General features: G+C 32.0%; 1 protein-coding gene across 1 annotated transcript; it reads right to left on the reverse strand.

The window, feature by feature from the left end:
• Positions 1-8,433: 8,433 nt before the first annotated feature.
• On the reverse strand, positions 8,434-10,378 carry LOC134687199 (uncharacterized). The gene has a single exon (XM_063547299.1). It carries the CDS (start codon positions 10,292-10,294, stop codon positions 8,489-8,491), a length of 1,806 nt encoding a protein of 601 aa, XP_063403369.1. The 5' UTR covers positions 10,295-10,378; the 3' UTR covers positions 8,434-8,488.
• Between the last annotated feature and the right edge of the window lie 9,235 nt (positions 10,379-19,613).

Below are 19,613 nucleotides of genomic sequence, written 5' to 3' on the forward strand. Positions count from 1 at the left end.
TGCTATTTTTTTTTATATTGTCATGCTTCCAAATGTTTATATTAAATTACCTATTACTGTGGATTCATTTATTTTCGTGGGTACCAATTTTCGTGGTTTGAGGAAAACTTACATATTCGTGGATATTTAATTTCGTGGTTTGGCAAAGTCTACACTCATTCCTTTACAAAATTTTTATTTCGTTGAACATTTGAATTCGTGGTTCTCCTGTACCCACGAAATCCACGAAATTTGGTATCCAACGAATATTAATGAATCCACAGTAAATAATTTTAAAAAGAGTTTAATTTAAGAAATAAATCTTTCATGCCATGCTCTATGCTCATTTTTACATGGGTAGGCATTATATTTGTTAACATCTTAAAACAGAGTGTTACCAGGTATTAAATGTAAAAAAATATAATGCCTAACCATGTTAAGATAAGCATTGAGCATGGCATGAAAGAATTATTTGGATTCTAATAGGAATAAATTATACTTTTGTACTTCAAAGCGGACCTATAATTCACGCTCAAAATGTCGCCATTTTGATTTGAAGAACCAAAAACGTTTTTGAAAAACAACAAAAAAGAACAGACACAATTAATATTACTTTTATAATGTTTATTTTTAATTTCCTAGCTAAAAACATCATAAAAAATGTCCATTTTGATATTAGAATTGTCTACATTTTATAAAAAAAAAATACCAATATGATTATGTATTTTAATGTTTCAGTATGTACAACTTTATTTTGAAAAGTTAGAAATATTATAGGAAATTCATGTTAGTTAACATATTATAATAATAATTGTTATATAATAATTGTGAATTTTAATGTTTCAGTATGTACAATTAAATTTTTGCAAAGTTTGTACCTGAAATTTGCTTTAATTATGTGTTTTTTCCAGCCAATACTGGCCCTGAGAGTAAATAAGAATTTTACTTAATTCTAGAATTATTTATTAGAGAAATATTTGTTATTGGTTTACAGTTACTTGCATTTGTTTGTGCCATAAAATGCTTTCACTATAGGGTTTCATACCAAACTGGTATATAAGTTATAAGAATTATAAGTGTTTGCCATTGAAGAAAAAATAACAGCTATATTTGAAATTTTCAATCAGATGTTTTTTTCCAGTGAAAATTTTGAAGGCCTGCAACCATTTTGCATATGTACATGTACTTTTATATTGTGAAGTAAATTTTGTTTTATAGAAATTTAAGTGTGCACAAACAAGTATTCATTGTTAAATGTTAAACATAACATAAAGTGTGTAAAACCAATCTAGTTTTAAAAACTGTGTCAAACAAAATTAGTATGCAAGTTTGAAGTTGAAGATCATATACACATATATTTCAATGAAGTAATTGTTATACCATACAGCTTAAATAATCAGAGGTGTTTCAAATGTGATGGTGATAGGGAGGATGTTAGGGAAGGGGACAGAAAGAAAACATTCAAATTAATTAATTGTGGGTGCTTACACTTGCCTTGCCTTAAAAAAGTAAACCTCTTCCCCCATGCATAAATTCTGGACCAGCACTAAAGGTAAAATGCAGGGATAACATATTTACATCATATATACATCATACACAGTTACATTATTCATTTTGCCAATTTTCTAATTTTTGCTGTGGTTTTGTTTTTTAAATTGGTCATGCCAGTTTGAAAAATTTAACAAATTATTTAAAAAGGCCATAGTTAATCTTGGCAAGTATTTACGTTTAATAATACACAAATTTATTGTTTTTATTTCACTATCTCTTTCTGTATTATGTCGGTCATATATAATGTATTATGAAACTACAACAACATTTTTGGAAAATGACGCAGTCATTGTTCCATAACTGCCGACCTGAACTTCATTACATTTCTCTGCCTACCGCGCTTGGTTTCGTATTTCCTATTTTCCATACAAACTGGAATCTGCTTGTGTTATCATTATGCATCATTGTGTAGTATTAAATCAGCCAGGACCCAGTTTACACTGGTTTTTGCTTGTATTCCACTACACTCGAACAAAGTGTTGTAGTTTGACGGGAACCAGTTTTAGAATTTGTAAACTACAAAACGTAATCGGTTATTGTTCATTCCGTTTTGGTGTTTCATACCGACTTATATGGTTTGAATAAGCTTAAGACCCTTCAAACATTAATGTGATAGGTATATTAAAGATTGTTTTACAAAAGGATTGAACTGTTTTACTTTCAAAGTTGTACTATAGGGATATCTGTCATATACGGATTTCCACTCTCACCGGTTAATTTCTTCTTTTACACGTGCTTTGGAAACTTCCTGTTTAATCGCAAGTTTTAAAATTGTTTTTGAGTGAATTAAACTTATTTTAACAATCATGAAGCGTTCCAGAATCATTTTAAAGCAGTTTCTTCTTCTCTTTGATGATGGAAAATAGGTTTTCTCAAGAAAATACCACAAACGATCGCAGAGGAATTGAAACGAACAAGTCAAGTCGGCACCTGGTTAAATTGGCATCTAGTCAAATCGGCACCTATTCGACGTCAATTCGGCATCCAATAATATTTGTTATAATATTTTCTATTCAATTAATTAATTACTGTTACCAAGTACATAGTGAATATGTTGTTGTGTATTTTGGTAAACCTCGAAACGAAAGTGAATATGTAGTGTATAAAGGTAAACAACGAAGCCCTTACCAAACTGTTGTTTTAACAATTAGACAATTTGTGTACTTGTAAAAACAAGTCAATTATTAAAATAAAATGGAAAACTATGAGTCCCTTTCAATAAATCAAACTTTCATGCCAAATAATTAGCAAATTTAAGGTGTTTGTTTTTCAGTAAAGTTTAAACAGCATTAAACCAACAATCCTGTAAAATGCTCAACTGGTTAAAATAATGCAGAAAAATACACAATATCTCATGTATTAGTCCAAATAATTATGACGTCTGGCAAGGCTATTTTATTATTTTTCTGGGACGCCTTCCTACGACGTTCGTAGGAAGGCGTCCCAGAAAAAAAATTAACATAGCCTTGCGGTCATAGGAAGGTGTTCCAGAATAAAATTAAAAAAGCCTTGCCAGACGTAATAATTATTTGGACTACTCATATATATATATATCATTAAAAATACACCAAAAAAGTCATTAGTTGAGAAAAATAAATATATACAAAATGTACATGAAGGCCGTACTTTAACCTATAATGGTTTAATTTTTAAATTGTTATTTGGATGGAGAGTTGTCTCATTGGCACTCACACCACATCTTCCTATATCTATGAACACCCAAAAATGTGAAAGTTAGTATTTAACTCTTTTTGCTTAAATACTGAAAAAAATTCTGGCAACCCCTTTCTTATTTTTACCCTATTGCTTAAAATACTGTTAAAAATATATATTTAACATGGGTGACGAATTGACTATATCAGGTGTCGATTTTAACCAGGTGCTGATTTGTCCAGGTGCCAATTTAACTAGGTGCCAGTTTGACTAGAATTCTTTGACAAATGTTTGAAACTATCTGAGTTTCATTAGACCTTTGATAGCAGTAACAAAAAGATTATTTACTTAATATTTTGTGGGAGAAGGGGGTTCAGACTGTGTGGTATCAGGTCTGTTTGTGCCCAATACATTTTCGCACCCTACACGTTCGCACATTCACACTCTACTCATTCGCGCCCAATTTTAATTCAAATTCAAGTTGAATAAATGGAAAATCATGGTTGTTGTTTTAAATTGCTTTGGTGTAAATACTGAATGTATTTATAGCTTGGTATGAGTAAAACATTGAAGATTTTAAAGGAAAAAACACAAACTTAAAGATAATTGTTTTTAACAGCTTGGTCCCATTGATCTGAAACAACGAAACAATAAAACATAGAAAACAAAATATAGCAATCCACTAATATAACCAAAACATGATAAAATTTAATCAACACGCAGAAACAAACATAGTCAGAATCTCACTTCATTTTGAAACAAGTCAATGAAACAAGTTATAGCAATACACTAACCAAAACATGATTAAGAGTTATTCAACACAAAATAAAACGTTGACAAAATACCACTTTATTTAGAAAGAATATTATTATTTTTAGCAATACCTTATCCAAAACATGATTAAGATTTATTCAACACAAAAAAAAATTGCTGTCTCACTTTATTTCGAGACAATGACAACAATTATACTTATAAGAAAACACTTGCTTACAGAGTTATTAAACACAAAACCAATTAAGATTGGGTGCGAACATGTAGGGTGTGAAAGGGGTGAAAATGAGTGGGCGCAAATGTGAATGGAAGCGAATGGACCCAGATTCAGACTATGTACCAGTGAGAAATATACAAGCCTTTCTACGGTATTTATTTGTACAATTCAGCTAGTCTTGACCTATTCATTTGTCTTAAAAAAACAGCCAGTTGTCACCTTCACTTCACACACACACACATATACGAATATCAATTATATGCTCACGATACATGTTGCATTGTTAAACTAATTACGGTATGTGAAAATCAAGACTTGCATAAAAACTATCCCAATATTAGAGACAGTGGCGTCATTTTTCTTCAGAGCTTTCAGCTCTTTGATTAAGATGCAGTGATTTAAACCCTGTATATTTTTTAATTAATGATTAACCATCCACCTAAACCTTGTCACATCCGTGTTTGTAAATATATGCTAAATCTAACCAACATTGTCAAAGTGACGAAAATGGCATTTATTATGTTTTAATTTGAGTACAATTCTATCTTGATTGTTCATGATTTGGTCTAACATAATTCTTGTTGTGAGATGATATATTTTGGCTGTGATATTAATATTAGATGTTTTTGGTTTGTTTTTTGTACAAAACAGTAATTTTATTTCAGAGGTTCCATTTGACACGAGAAACACAAAATCTCCATCAAACAAAATATGTTCGATTTTACGATCTTGAGGTTAATTAGGGATGAAAGATATTTATTTTTTTAAAGTTGAAATAAATCAATTTTTAAACTTCTTGTGTTGACTGTGTTTTGATCAAGACATCATTGTTAGATTTATTTACATAAAACATATAAAATGACAGTTGTTATCCATTCGTTTGATGTGTTTGAGCTTTTGATTTTGCCATTTGCTCAGAGACTTTCCTATTAGAATTTTAATCAGAGTTCTGTATTTTTATTATTTTACTTTTTACAGCAAGTAATGAAATTCAGTTTTAACATGTATATGATTTTTTTAGGGTTTCTTGTATATACACTGCAAAAGTTGTGGCGAAAAAATGAAACTTTCTAGATTTTGTCAGCATCAATCTGACAAAAATAAGACTATTGAAAAACTTAGTATTGTTCAACTGCAAGCCATCACTAGTTAAAGAAACTGAAGAATGTTGATCAAATGTAAATAACACTCAATTAAAACATTGAAGAAAAACAAGAAAATCATAGTCTTGTTGTACTGGTAGTAGATCATCATTTGTAAAAGAAGGAATATTAATTGGATGTAAATAAATAACAATTGAAACACGAAAGAATATCAACACATATAGCAAAGTAGTATGGCTTATTGCTTGTTTTTATTAGCTCACCTCACCAGAACGGTCAATTGAGTGATCTGTTGTCCCTCAACATTTACACTGAAACTACAGGGTTAATTCGACCCAATCTTGGCCCCACTCATCAGTAGTGTTTTTAATTAAAAAGAAAAGTAAGATTTTCATGTCTGCCAACAAACACAGCAAATATGGCTAAATAGAGGACACATACTAGATGGAGTGAAAACTATTATATATAAAAAAAAAAAAAAAAAAAAAACCAAACAAACAAAAAAACTTCAGCACAAGATGTAGTCCATCATTAGACCAGCTTGCAAAACCATTTCACCAGGAGGAATGTTTAGCGATTCTGCCTCTTATGAGTTTGTTTAGTTTTTTGTTTTTTTACTTTGTCACCCTGATACTTCTCATCAATATAATTCATTACCAGTTAAGGAACAACAGCTCTACATACAAGGTATATCTAGATATTAGGAATATTCCTAATAGTCATTCATTAGACCAGCTGTTTTGCAAAACCATGTTACCAAAAGGAAAGTATATGTAAGGGCTCCTATTTGACAGCTAAACAAAGGATCCTTTGTTCATTAATTCCTCCAGATATCTTACTTAATCTTGTAGAACATAAAAGATAAACAGTTTACATGTTTGTCATGTCCATTCACTCTACATGGTCACCAAACGTCACATAATTTGAGGGCCGGCGATGTATGATTAGTTTATTGTAAATAACTGTTTACCCTCTTTAAATAAAGAATTTATTATTAAAAAGGAAAACCTCTTTTTTCTACAATACGAGGTAAAGAAGAAAAAGGTTTTGTCATCCTTTAACACTGTAATATAAGGTCACGACTAGTACAATTGTGAATCAAAAAATAAATCCCAAGAACCCACAGTAAAAATGGTATCAAAATACTAGTATTTGTTTGGTTTTTACACTTTCTATTATTTTAAGGTATTAATGATTATACAGCACTCTAAACTGTTTAATGACATTGCACAAGTCATATCTTATTTATCATGAACAAAATTGTTTGCATGATTTACTTCTGAATAACATAAACCACATGTAAGTTCATATTCCAGATACCAGTGATAAAAAGTGAAATAAAGTGAAATACTCTATTCCGAGAAAAATTCTATCCACACATCAGGAAATGCAAAAAAAAAGCTCAAACACATCAAATGAATGGATAACAACTGTCATATTCCTGACTTGGCAAACGCATTTGTGTGTAAAATTGGTGGATTCACTTGGTTTTAAAGTAAGCTAAACCTCCCACTTGTACGACAATCGCATAAAATTCTATTATATTGTCAACAATGTGTGAACGAAACAAACAGACGTTATAGGCAACAATATTAAAAATAGGATAACAGCAGTCAACATTGTGTTATAATCTTAATCATTATCAAACAAACAAATATTTCAAAAGACAAAAACAAAAGTGATTTGGACAAAGCACATTGGCAAAAAGGAAAGACGAGAATGCAAAATGTACCATAGCCCGATGATCTGTATAATTGCATACTAAAGCTAAATCCACCGATATAGGACATATTTCATTGATAGGGTTTAACAAATATATTCCATCCCTTTTCGCAATAAACGTATACCCCTACAGTTGTCACTGGGTTCATGTCTCATTCATTGGTGGATGTCTCTTTGATCTTTTAATTATACCACAGTACAAAATGATAGAAACGTTGAATTCCATTATTCCCGTTGTTGGACGGTTGTCATCATTCATAATCGATTATACTAAGGCTTTTCTACCTCAGGCATAGATTACCTTAGTGGTATTTGGCAAAACCTTTAGGAACTTTGGTCCTCAATGCTCTTCAACTTCGTACTTTATTTGGCCTTTCAACTTTTTTGAATTCGATCGGCATGCACTGATGAGTCTGTTGTAGACGAAACTCGCGTCTGCCGTATATACAAAATTTAGTCCTGGTATCTATGATGAGTTTATTTATTTAGACAACGGGGCGTCAAATAAATTTTCAATTGTCATTGGAAACCGAGACTTGTAAATACAGCAATGTATATATAATTCCCATTAGCTGGGAACCATCACTATTGTCAGCTCGTAACAATTCGGATCACTGCTTATTGTGATACCTGTCTTTTGATGGATTTATAATATAAAAAACAAATTTGTTTTGATAATATATTCAGCTCAAAATTTTTTTTTTTTAAATGTATGAACTGTAAAACGGATTTACAAGTTCATTCATTAAAATACTCTGAGACTAGTCTAAGTTATACTGCATACATTAGTGAATGACTGAATACAATTATTTTGTTAACAAATATCAACAAAATACATTGTATTCCAGTATTCTACTGCAATCAAAGGGAAAATGATGAAATTGATTGCGGCAATATCAATATTCGGTGATTTTTTTCAACAAATTTCAACATATTTTATTCAAATACTTAAAATTATGCCACTAGACAACAGTTAGTAAAAAATAAAAATCTGGGCGAACGGACCCGGATTCGCTGGTTTGCAACAATTAAGCGTAATAGCCTAGAACAGCATTTTAGGAACGTATCAAACAAAAACAGAAAGATTCTACACAAGGAAATTTCAAATAAAATTTTATGTTTCTTAACTAATTTAATTAAAGCTTTCTGTATACTAGAATTAAGACACAACAATAGTATATAACATTTGGTTAAAAATTATATTAACATCTCTTTTTGACCTTTTTTGTGATTACTTATCACCATGTTCCCTGAGTATAGCTATTGGCACTAAAAGTTTGAAATGCAAAACTCCTTTCTGCAACTGTCAGTATGTATAATTGTCTTAGCTGGGAATACCCTGTTTTCATCTAATTCTAATAGTTCCAGCGGTTCATAAAACTATATTGTTCATTCCGATTACGGTATTAATGTTTTCTGTTACACTGTTTATTGTGACAAGTATAGGTTTTACTTTTCTGAATATTTGTCTGGTTATTCTAAATAAAGTATCTCAAATACAAATTTCTGATGCCGAAAAGACAGATTCTTCTAATAGAAATATTTTCGCTTCCTGATCTTCAGTTTTGGGCCAGTTTCCTATGATAAAGTTCCCATTTCCGTCACATGCAACACTGTATGGCACTTCCACGTCAAGTTCGTCAGCTCGATATATCTTCAAGAGAATTCCATCACTGTCCAGAACGTGGAAAGTCTCATTACTATGGTCACAGGCAACAACGTTTCCGGTAGAAACGGAAGTGACTCCCGTTGGGTCAAAAGGTTTTCTAAAGTTGTGAAATGTCTCTCCGGTGTAGATGTGTTTGAGATGTCCCCTTGGATCACACATGATCAGTCGTCCGGTTGTCTGTCCTGTGGAATCGATCGCAATGATTCCACCTGTTCTAGTGTTCACTGAACATCTAAGTGGAAATGTAAAAAGAAGTTTTCCATTCTGATCACGTTCTATTTCTAGCAAAACCGTATTAGGTGGTTCGATTTCGACAATTTTTCTAACACTGTTTTTATCTACCCACAAGTTTCTTTTCTCTGAAAGTCCTAAGAGAACTGTATCAGCAGCTGTAATGCAAACGCATGTTGGTAAAAGAGATTGGAAACAGTTTACTGCTCTTCTTTTTCCACGACGGGTGAATACAGACAGACTTTTATCATCAACACAAGATACCCAAAGACATTCACTCTCCTTTTGTATAGAAAAGTCCAGAAAGTTTACGTTTACCTGGGTAAGTTTGTGGATTGATTTGTCGTTCGCTATTCTTACAAGCTCCAAACGTTTCATTCTTATGTCTCCAATCCAAATTATATCGGGGCTAACGATACTCAACGACGTAATTCGACTCAAATCGACGGAGAATCCATTCGAATTCCCGTGGGATTCATCTTCATCTACCAAAAAGTTGAAAGCATGGTCCACAGTTTTGTCCATCGCTTGGTCTCCAGAACTAACATTCTTTGGGGTGGATTCATTTTCCGTTTCTCTTTGGGTGAGCATTAACGATCCAAGCGGTGAAGGGAAATTAGATAAAATGTCAGGGCCTGGAAGATATTGAATATCATTCAGTTCCGGGTATTCAAACGGTTCCCAATCTCGAACACTTGCGTTGACACCTTGTAATAACAAATGGGTGTCGTTCGACTGAGCTAGCAACCTAAGACGCTCCCTTTCCTGGATTAGACGTTTATTGCGCTTCAGAATACGTGGTTGGAAATCGAAAACTTTCCTCTGTTCAGTTTTAGAAAATTCGTCTAATTCCATCAATAAAGACTTCGTCCATCCATCAATTTGCTCCTTGATCTCACCATTCCTACGGATAACTTCATCTTTAAGACGTTTTGTTGTGATTGTATGCTCTGATTTCCATGTCTGTAATCGCTCCTGTAAATGATTCACAGCTGGTATCTGGATCCCCTCAATTTCTGATGTAATGGACTGAATTTTGTTTCTCTGTTGCTCGTTTACGGTTTCAAGTTTTTCAAATGTATGTCCGTTGTGATTCGAGGTGACGCAATCTAGACAAACAAGCTCACCGCAAATTGTACAGTATAGAGAAATTCTGCCTTTTGCTTCACAAGAACATAAAATGTCCACAATAGCTTCTGCAGTGCCGCCTTTTGATCCAAAGAGGTTCACAAAACTGTGGGATTTAAAGATTGATTTTCGGACATGGCCTTTCTTGCAATTTTCACAAAATGCTTGTTTGCAGGTTACACATTTCCAACGCGCACATTTTTGTTTCAGACATTTGTCGCATGTGGTTAAAAGATATATCTTTGTCAAACTCTCCTCTCGCTTTAGCATTGTAATTCTTTCAATCTTTTCAAGCTGTTGCCACTCTGTGTTTAAAAATGTTGTTACTAGCTGTTACAAGTTAACGTGTGTAACAAGTTTGTATACCGACTGAATGTAAGAAAACAATATAGTATTCATTTTCATTTAGACTTTTTTAATCAGATTATAATTAAGGGGTGCTTAGAGTTTATTGTGTATCAGAACATGCTTTAAAATAAAATCTTCGTGAAGAAATACTCAAAATAACATATAAATCCGTGATATAGGTAATTACTGTGGATATATATCATATTCCTTATAATGGTAATAAATTGCATTTTAAGAAATGCATATTTCGGAATCCCCGTGGTGAACCTCTTCTTAGTAAAGTAAGAATATACCCAAGATGACAAAGTAAAATTATTGAAGATGAAATATGAGCAAAAGTGTAAAGAGATACTATCCATCAAACAATACAGTTTAACGCATCAAGTGTTATGATTTATATAGGGATCAAAATGTATTCACGATAGACACTAAATGTATAATTTAAAGTTTATCTTGTAAGCGAATGTAAGCGAACCCCTTTTCAACTATGTAACAAATAACTTTAAGAATAAAACTATTTTATAAAATCATAAAAAAACAGTCTAATTTTTAATCATAACTATAATAATTAAGTTGGCGAAACCATTTATTTGTCCGTCTGAATTTAAAAATAAAAACAGATATAAAAGATAAAAAGGAAGAATTTTATTTCATATCCACCCTTCTTATAACCGTACGTGCAGGTTTGTATCAAGTCAGGAATACAATCAGTGGTTTATTATTTTTTTTACGTTGGACGATAGAATCTAAGGTTAAGTTCTTTCAGGTTTTATATGGACTTTCATTATTTTAAATAACCTTGGAGAACGGTATAAATTGTTTGTCTTGTTCTTTTCTTGTAAGCCAATTATAATTATATATAATCAATTGATTTATGACTTTTGAACATCTGTATACAACTGTTGCCTTTATACATCTCCGAGAAATTATTAAGACAATGAAAGTCACAATACACTAATGGCAAACAAGTTAATAATATCCATAACAGGCAAATATTAAGGAGGACCAATTCTGTGAGAGAAATGTCGAGACAGTAAATGTTATTTTCTAAGTTTTGGACATTTATGATTAAATATACGTTAAATCGTTAGGCTAACAATATCATTCAACTAATATGCAATGTCTTCAAGCCAAACAGTTCCGAATTAGATGTATAAATGTAAATTCTTCGGATTTCAATGGCAACGTATCTCAGAAATGTAGACACTTGGTCCGCATTAAATGATGAATACTTATAGTATGTGTTTACGCATCTGATAAAACCATTCCTGTGAGATTTCGCTTTTTGTGCGTGTGAAAAAAAATTGAACATAACTACTAAGAATTACTTCAGGTTTGCTCATTTACAACGGAATGGATTTATTTAAAGACCTTTAAATATTTGTTCTGCAAATGAAAATTATAGAGCTGGTTGGTCTTAAATGATCTTAAATTTTCCGAAATGATTGACGAATTGTTTTGTCTGTAATTAAAATATACCTATATTGCTAAGTTTGTCAGATGCTCAACGAAATCTCTCTCTAAATTATTAACATCTATTTTATTAGAAATCTAAATCGGGATTTAGAGCTCGTGTGTAACTACCTATTGTAGTATGAGCCGTATGAATCGGATGTGGTTACTATAAACAACTCCAAATAATTCTGCAATGGCCGCGTTTCTTTCTAACTAAAATTTTGTAAACGTTGTTTGGCGTTTGTTGTTGTTTTCTTTTTTTTTTTTTTTTTTTTTTTTTTTTTTTTATAATTTATTATTTTTCTTCATGGATCTACAAGTATCAACATATATTTATATTGTGGCACAACAAGCAGACAAATGAAATAGAAAAAAAGCATTGTAAGCATTCTATGAACTAACACTTAGAAATCTATGGATTAAGTATAGTAATAACATTATCATTAATATAGTTATAGTAGTGCAAGAAATATATATGAGCATACATATGGTATGGTATAACAGTATACAGATAATTTCATATGCTCATATACATACATGTTAAATTTAATTAATGACATTAGCCCAGGGGTTCCAGTACAAGTTGTGTTCTTCCACACTTAAGTATTTTGAAGAAATATGTTTCTCTAAAATCAAGTTTTCTTTTATGTAGTTTTGAAGACCTTTTATATTAGGTTTTATATCTTGCATCTTACATCTGTAAATAAAGTACTTCGTCAGTAAGATAACTTTATTTTTAATAAAGTTCAATTTACAATTTTCATAGAGGCCAAAAATGACAATTTTCAAATTAAGTGGAATTTCGATAAGAACCTTATCGAAAATCCATGAATTTAGATTGTGCCTAATGTCGGCTACAATATGACAACCCCAAAGTAAATGTTCTATAGTTTCAGGCTCTTCCTTGCAAAATGTACACAAATTACAACTAACAAGCTTCATTTTAAAACGTAAAGCATTTGTCCCTAAAATATAATGAATAATTCTATATTGAAACCAACATAACCTAGTGTTTTTTGAAACCTTGGTAACACACAAGTGTATTTTTTCCCAATTTTCTACAACTTTGTTAAGAATACCTTCCCATTTTTTTTCTGCTACAAAATCTGTAGGTAAGATTCCTTGATTTAAAATAGTATACATGTCCTTTGAGCCCTTTTCGGACTTGAAGAAAATATTAATATTAAAAGGTATAATAGCCTGATGTTTTTTTCTCTTTCAGTGTTGATTCCAATATCTTGTAGCCACTTTTTTAGTGCTAATATAAGTCCATAAAACTGTAGAAACATGGGTTTAAAATTGTACATTATTTCAAAATTTTGATATGTTAATATATTTCCATGTTCATCTAACAGGTCATTTACAGTCCATACCCCATGGTTTGCCCAATTTTTATAGTAAACGCTGACATTATCAATTTTGATATGTTCGTTATGCCATATAGATGTAGAAATGACTTCCTCAAAATAAAATGGATGTCTGAGTTTTGACATAGTTTTCCAGGCATGGAAAACTTCATCCCAAAATTTGTTTTTTGATTTTTTAGTAATTCCAAAATAAGCCAACTCTGTAAAATTTATATTTTGGGTGGAGGTAAATAATTGAATCCACTTAGATTTTGACTTTAATAATCTTCTAACCCAAGTTAGTTTTAAACCTTGTATAAAATTTCTCAAATTAATCATTTTTAGGCCCCCTCGGAAGTATTTCTGACATAGAAGGTCCCGCTTGATCTTGTCAGGCTTATCATCCCAAATGAATGAATAAATTTTACTATTAAGTTGACTTAGCATATTATCATCTGGTCCTGGGATAGACAGGAACAGATGATTAAATTTTGATATAATTAATGACTTTATAATTGTTATTTTACCAAATGGGGTAAGTGACTGTTTTGACCATTTTTGTAATATTTTTTCTATTTCTTGTATTCGAGGAGCATAATTTAGATTTAACATTCTATCTAAATCAACACAGAAAGTGATACCCAATAATTTGAAGGTACTGAAACCCCATTTCAGTCCCCACTTTACACATATTTTGTCTTGACTATGTTTTTTACTACCTATCCATATAACGTTTGTTTTGTCTAAGTTAATTTTCAGTCCTGATATCTCAGCATAGAACTGTAATATACGGAGAGATGCATCCAGCGAGGAAGGCGACCCATCTAAAATCAGTGATGTGTCGTCTGCATATTGAGACAAGATATACTCTGAATCGTCTATCGTAATACCCTTTATCTCCTCACTACCTCTTACCAAAATGCCTAATATTTCAGCACATAGCAAGAAAAGGTAAGGAGATAAAGGATCACCCTGTCTACAGCCTCTCTCAACACGGAAAAAGTCTGACAGACAGCAGTTCTGGGTGACGGTAGATGTAATATCATTATAAAATGTTTTTATCCAGTTCATAATAGAGTCTCCAAAATTAAAATACTTCAATGTTTCAAAAAGAAAGGCCCATGATATAGAGTCAAAGGCCTTCTCAAAATCAATGAGTAATAATATACCAGGGATATCATTTTCTTCTGTAAATTGTAAAATATCATATATAAGTCTACAGTTCTCCCCAATAAATCTACCCGGGATAAAGCCTGTTTGATCAGAATCAATAATTCTGTTTAGAACCGACTTTATCCTCTCAGCAATACAACTAGAAGCTAGTTTGTATGTTGAATTCAAAAGTGTAATTGGACGCCAATTTTTTAAGAACTGTTTTGACTTGCCTTCTTTAGGAATACATGTGATAACTCCCTGCCTCTGTGTGACAGACATTTCCCCTATCTGATAAGAATAGTTTATTGACCTCAAAACAAACTTTCCAATGTCTATCCAAAATACTTTGAAAAATTCTGCAGTAAAACCATCTGACCCAGGACTTTTATTATTTTTCATCCTTTTCAAAGCTTGTGTTAATTCAGCAAAGGAAATTTTACCTTCTAATGATTCTTTTTCGATATCATTTGATTTAGATGTCAAAGATGGTAATTCCCTTGATAGGTTTATTTTTTTAAGACATTCTTGTCTTTTGTAAAGTTTCTCATAAAATATTTTTGATTGTTTTAAGATTTCTTTTTGATTTTCTACTACAGTATTTTCCTCAGTAACTAGTTTTTTAATAGTTTTATTGACAAAGTTTTGTGTTTCTAAATTACAAAAGAAATTTGTTGGCCTCTCTCCTTCTTCAATCCATTGGGTTCTTGACCTAACATATTGACCTTTAACCTTGTTCTGTCTCAAAATTCTAAGTTGACATTTTTTGGCTTCTATTTCATCAAGAGTGTCCTCTATACTTACCTCATTTTCTAAATTTTGTATCTCCTCAGTCAGTTGGATTTCCTGTTTTGTCCTTTCTCTTTTTATAAATGTTGAATAAGAAATAGTCTTACCTCTAATCTCAAGAAGAAGGGTCTCCAACAATAATTGATCATTAATTGAAAAATCAATTTCTAAATTATCAATACAATGTAAAGCATCCCCTCTATGCACTGGAATTTTATATTGCTCGACTGTGTTAGTAATTTGTTGTTTTATTAGTTTTACATATTCAGGATCTTGAAGGAGAGAGTTATTAAATTTCCAGAGGCCTCTGCCTTTTATAAATTCATTTATTTTTAAAGTTAAAATCACTGGTGAATGATCTGACCTGTAGCTATTACCAATGTTTACATCACACATGTCATCTATAAGGCTTTCAGAAATCAAAAAGAAATCTAATCTAGATTGTTTAAAGGGGTTTTTCCTTCTCCATGTAAACCTTTTAACATCAGGGTATATTTCTCTGAATTGGTCAACAAGATTCTTATATTCTTTAATTTCTAAAATTTTCTCTCTAGATCTTGGATTGTTTATATTTATATAGTTATGGGTATCAAGGTTGAAATTTTGAACAAGATTAAAGTCCCCACAAATAATACAGAGCTGATTTCCAAAGAAATTTATAGCTTCTGTTAATTTGTCATAGAAGCAGGGATTATCAATATTCGGACCATAAACATTTATCCGAGTAAATCTCTTGTCTTCAATATTAAGATCCAATCCCACCAGATTGCCATCTCCGTCTTTTTTAACTTTGTGTATTTTATAGTCAAAATTATTTTTAAAAAGTATAGCAACTCCTCTTTTGTTTGAAGCAAATGAATTGAAAACACAATGGCCTTTCCATTAGTTTTTTATCAAAACTTCATCTTGTTCTATAAAGTGTGTATCCTGGAGACAATATATATTTAAGTCTTTTGAATTAAGATAATCAAAAATATCTCCCCGTTTTTCCGAGTATGGTACAGTATTCGACAATCGATTGATTCGACAGAATTTTTTTTATAGTATAATTATCTTGTCAACTGTATTCGATCGTGTCAATGTGTCGATTCAATCAATTGTTGTACCAAATTTACAAACTTTCTTAGTGTCGGGATTAATCAACTCAGTCAACTGTACGATCAATATAATCAACTCAGTCAACTGTATATTCCTATTTTAAACGTTGCACGATCGTATCGATCGTATTCAATCTTTACGATTGTGCCTTAGTTGATCAATTTAATCAACTCAGTCAACTCTATTTTTTTTATATTTTAAACGTTGCACGATCGTATCGATCGTATTCAATCGTTACGATTGTGCCACAGTTGATCAATTTAATCAACTCAGTCAACTCTGTTTTTTTTTATATTTTAAACGTTGCACGATCGTATCGATCGTATTCAATCGTTACGATTGTGTCATAGTTGATCAATTTAACTAACTCAGTCAACTCTATTTTTTTTATATTTTAAACGTTGCACGATCGTATCGATCGTATTCAATCGTTACGATTGTGCCACAGTTGATCAATTTAATCAACTCAGTCAACTCTGTTTTTTTTATATTTTAAACGTTGCACGATCGTATCTATCGTTTTCAATCGTTACGATTGTGCCACAGTTGATCAATTTAATCAACTCAGTCAACTCTGTTTTTTTTATATTTTAAACGTTGCACGATCGTATCGATCGTATTCAATCGTTACGATTGTGTCACAGTTGATCAATTTAATTAACTCAGTCAACTCTATTTTTTTATATTTTAAACGTTGCACGATCGTATCGATCGTATTCAATCGTTACGATTGTGCCACAGTTGATCAATTTAATCAACTCAGTCAACTCTGTTTTTTTTTATATTTTAAACGTTGCACGATCGTATCGATCGTATTCAATCGTTACGATTGTGCCACAGTTGATCAATCTAATCAACTCAGTCAACTCTTCATTAAAATTACAAACTAATTTTGAATGTTGATAAATATGGTCAACTCAGGCAACTCTGTATTTTAATAGATATTCTTAAAAACTTAGTCTAATACAATAACATACGCATAAGGCGCTATGCGGCGTATATTGACACAGCATACGGCGCTATAAGGCATATTAACACAGCTTTCTGCGCTATAAGGCATATTAACACAGCTTTCTGCGCTGGAAGGCATATTTAATACAGTCTTACTATTACTCTGACCTAAACCCTAACCTAAGTCTGATACAATAACATAGCCTATGGTGCCGCTCGGCGACATATATACATAGCCTACGGCACTAGAAGGCATATAACCCTAAAATAAGTATGACACAATTAAAAAGTCTATGGCACTCTATATATATATAGATAGGTGTTATATTGTGTAATTTTCAATTCTCAGTGTGTGTTTTTCATTTTTGTAATCTCAGTGCGTCTTTAGGAAATCTCAGTGTGTAATTTTTTATTCTCAGTGTGTAATTTTCAAATCCCAGTGTGTAATTTTTAATTCTCAGTGTGTAATTTTTATTTCTCAGTGTGTTTTTTTGAAGTCTTTAAATCTTACTGTGCTTTGTTGTAATTCTCAGTATGTGAATTTTTCGAAAAATAGTTTAAACATAGTTTTGACGAGGACGGATTGTCATAAACATACGCATACGGCGCTGGCGGCGTATTGACACAGCCTACGGCGTTAGAGTGCATATTTAATACAGTCTTACGGTATATTATATTGACACAACCTGCGGCTCTAGAATCCGTCTGTATTACAGTCTTACTGTCACCCTAACTCTAACTCTTACCTTAGTCTGACACAATAACATAGACTTCGGTGCTGGGCGATACATTTACACAGCCTACGGTGCTACAATTAAGGCACATCAACACGCTACGACGCTAGATGGCTTATATTTGGTACATTCTTACTATTACACCAACTCTAACCCTAACCTAAGTATGATACAATAAAATAGTACACGCTCCTAAGTGTCATATTTACACAGCCTACGTCGCTAGAAGGCATATTCATTACAGTCTTAATATAACCCTAAATATAACCCTAACCTATAGGTCTAACACAATAACATAGCCTACGGTAGCATTCGGTGACATATAGACACAGTCTTTTGCGGTAGAAGTATATTTAATACAGTCTTACTATTACTCTAACTTTAACCATAACCTACGTCTGATACAATAACATAGCCTATGGCGCTATGGTGCATATTGACACAGCCTACGGCTAGTATAGTCGTATGCAGTCTTACTGTCACCCGAACTCCAACCTAAGAACAGTATACAGTAATATATATGTTCCTGCTCCAACCCTAACCGGAGTCTGACACAACAACATAGACTTCGGTGCTAAGCGATAAATTGACACAGCCTACGGCGCTAAAAGGCACATAAACACAGTCTACGACTCTAGATGGCTTATATTTAAAACAGCTATAAAAAAATTTGTATATGCGCAATTAAGCCATCATATATTTACATACTACAGCACAAGCAGGCACATTATACGATCTTTCCTCTAATATTCATTTGATAATAATTAAATTTTCATGTTTGTTTACTCACTTCAGTTTCTTCATTTTAATGATCTATATATACTACTGTCATAAACTGGCTACTAAAATACACATTTTTGTGACATTCATATTTTTCTCTCCTGAAACTGTTGCTATGAACCTTCTTCAAATTTGAATTAATGTTAAAAATGTTTTATCAACAAATTCCTATGCCTCAACTTTTGTATCAGTTTCAATTGTGTGTACATTTTATGTTCACTATACTAATATCTCCGTACCCAATCTGACATATATTATTACCATAGAGTTTATTTCCATCAGTGCTGAAGTGGGAAATACAGTATTAATATAACTTATTTTGTTAAATCTTTATTAATAAAATTTATTAAGTAGTTTACACCATTAACAAATTCAGTCGATTGATTCAATATATGGCGTTCAATCGAGTCTTCATGAAACACATTGAGTTGATTGATTCGACATTTGACGTTCAATCGATATCAATCGTATCGATCGTTACGATCGAGTGACGTCTTCATCAAAATACATTGAGTTGATTGATTCGACATTTGACGTTCAATCGATATCAATCGTATCGATCGTTACGATCGAGTGACGTCTTCATCAAAATACATTGAGTTGATTGATTCGACATTTGACGTTCAATCGATATCAATCGTATCGATCGTTACGATCGAGTGACGTCTTCATCAAAATACAGTGAGTTGATTGATTCGACATATGACGTTCAATCGTTATCGATCGTATCGATCGTTACGATCGAGTCTTCGTCATAACACGTATGCATTGAGTTGATTGAATCGACAAACTATGTTCAATCGTTATCGATCGTATCAATCGTTACAATCGAGTATCCATCATTAATACATTAAGTTGATTGAATCGACAAACAATGTTCAATCGTTATCGATCGTATCTATCATTAAAGTTTTGTTGAATAAATCGATCGTTAAT

The sequence above is a fragment of the Mytilus trossulus genome, chromosome 10 (genome assembly GCF_036588685.1).
Source record: "Mytilus trossulus isolate FHL-02 chromosome 10, PNRI_Mtr1.1.1.hap1, whole genome shotgun sequence".
Classification (NCBI taxonomy): domain Eukaryota; kingdom Metazoa; phylum Mollusca; class Bivalvia; order Mytilida; family Mytilidae; genus Mytilus; species Mytilus trossulus.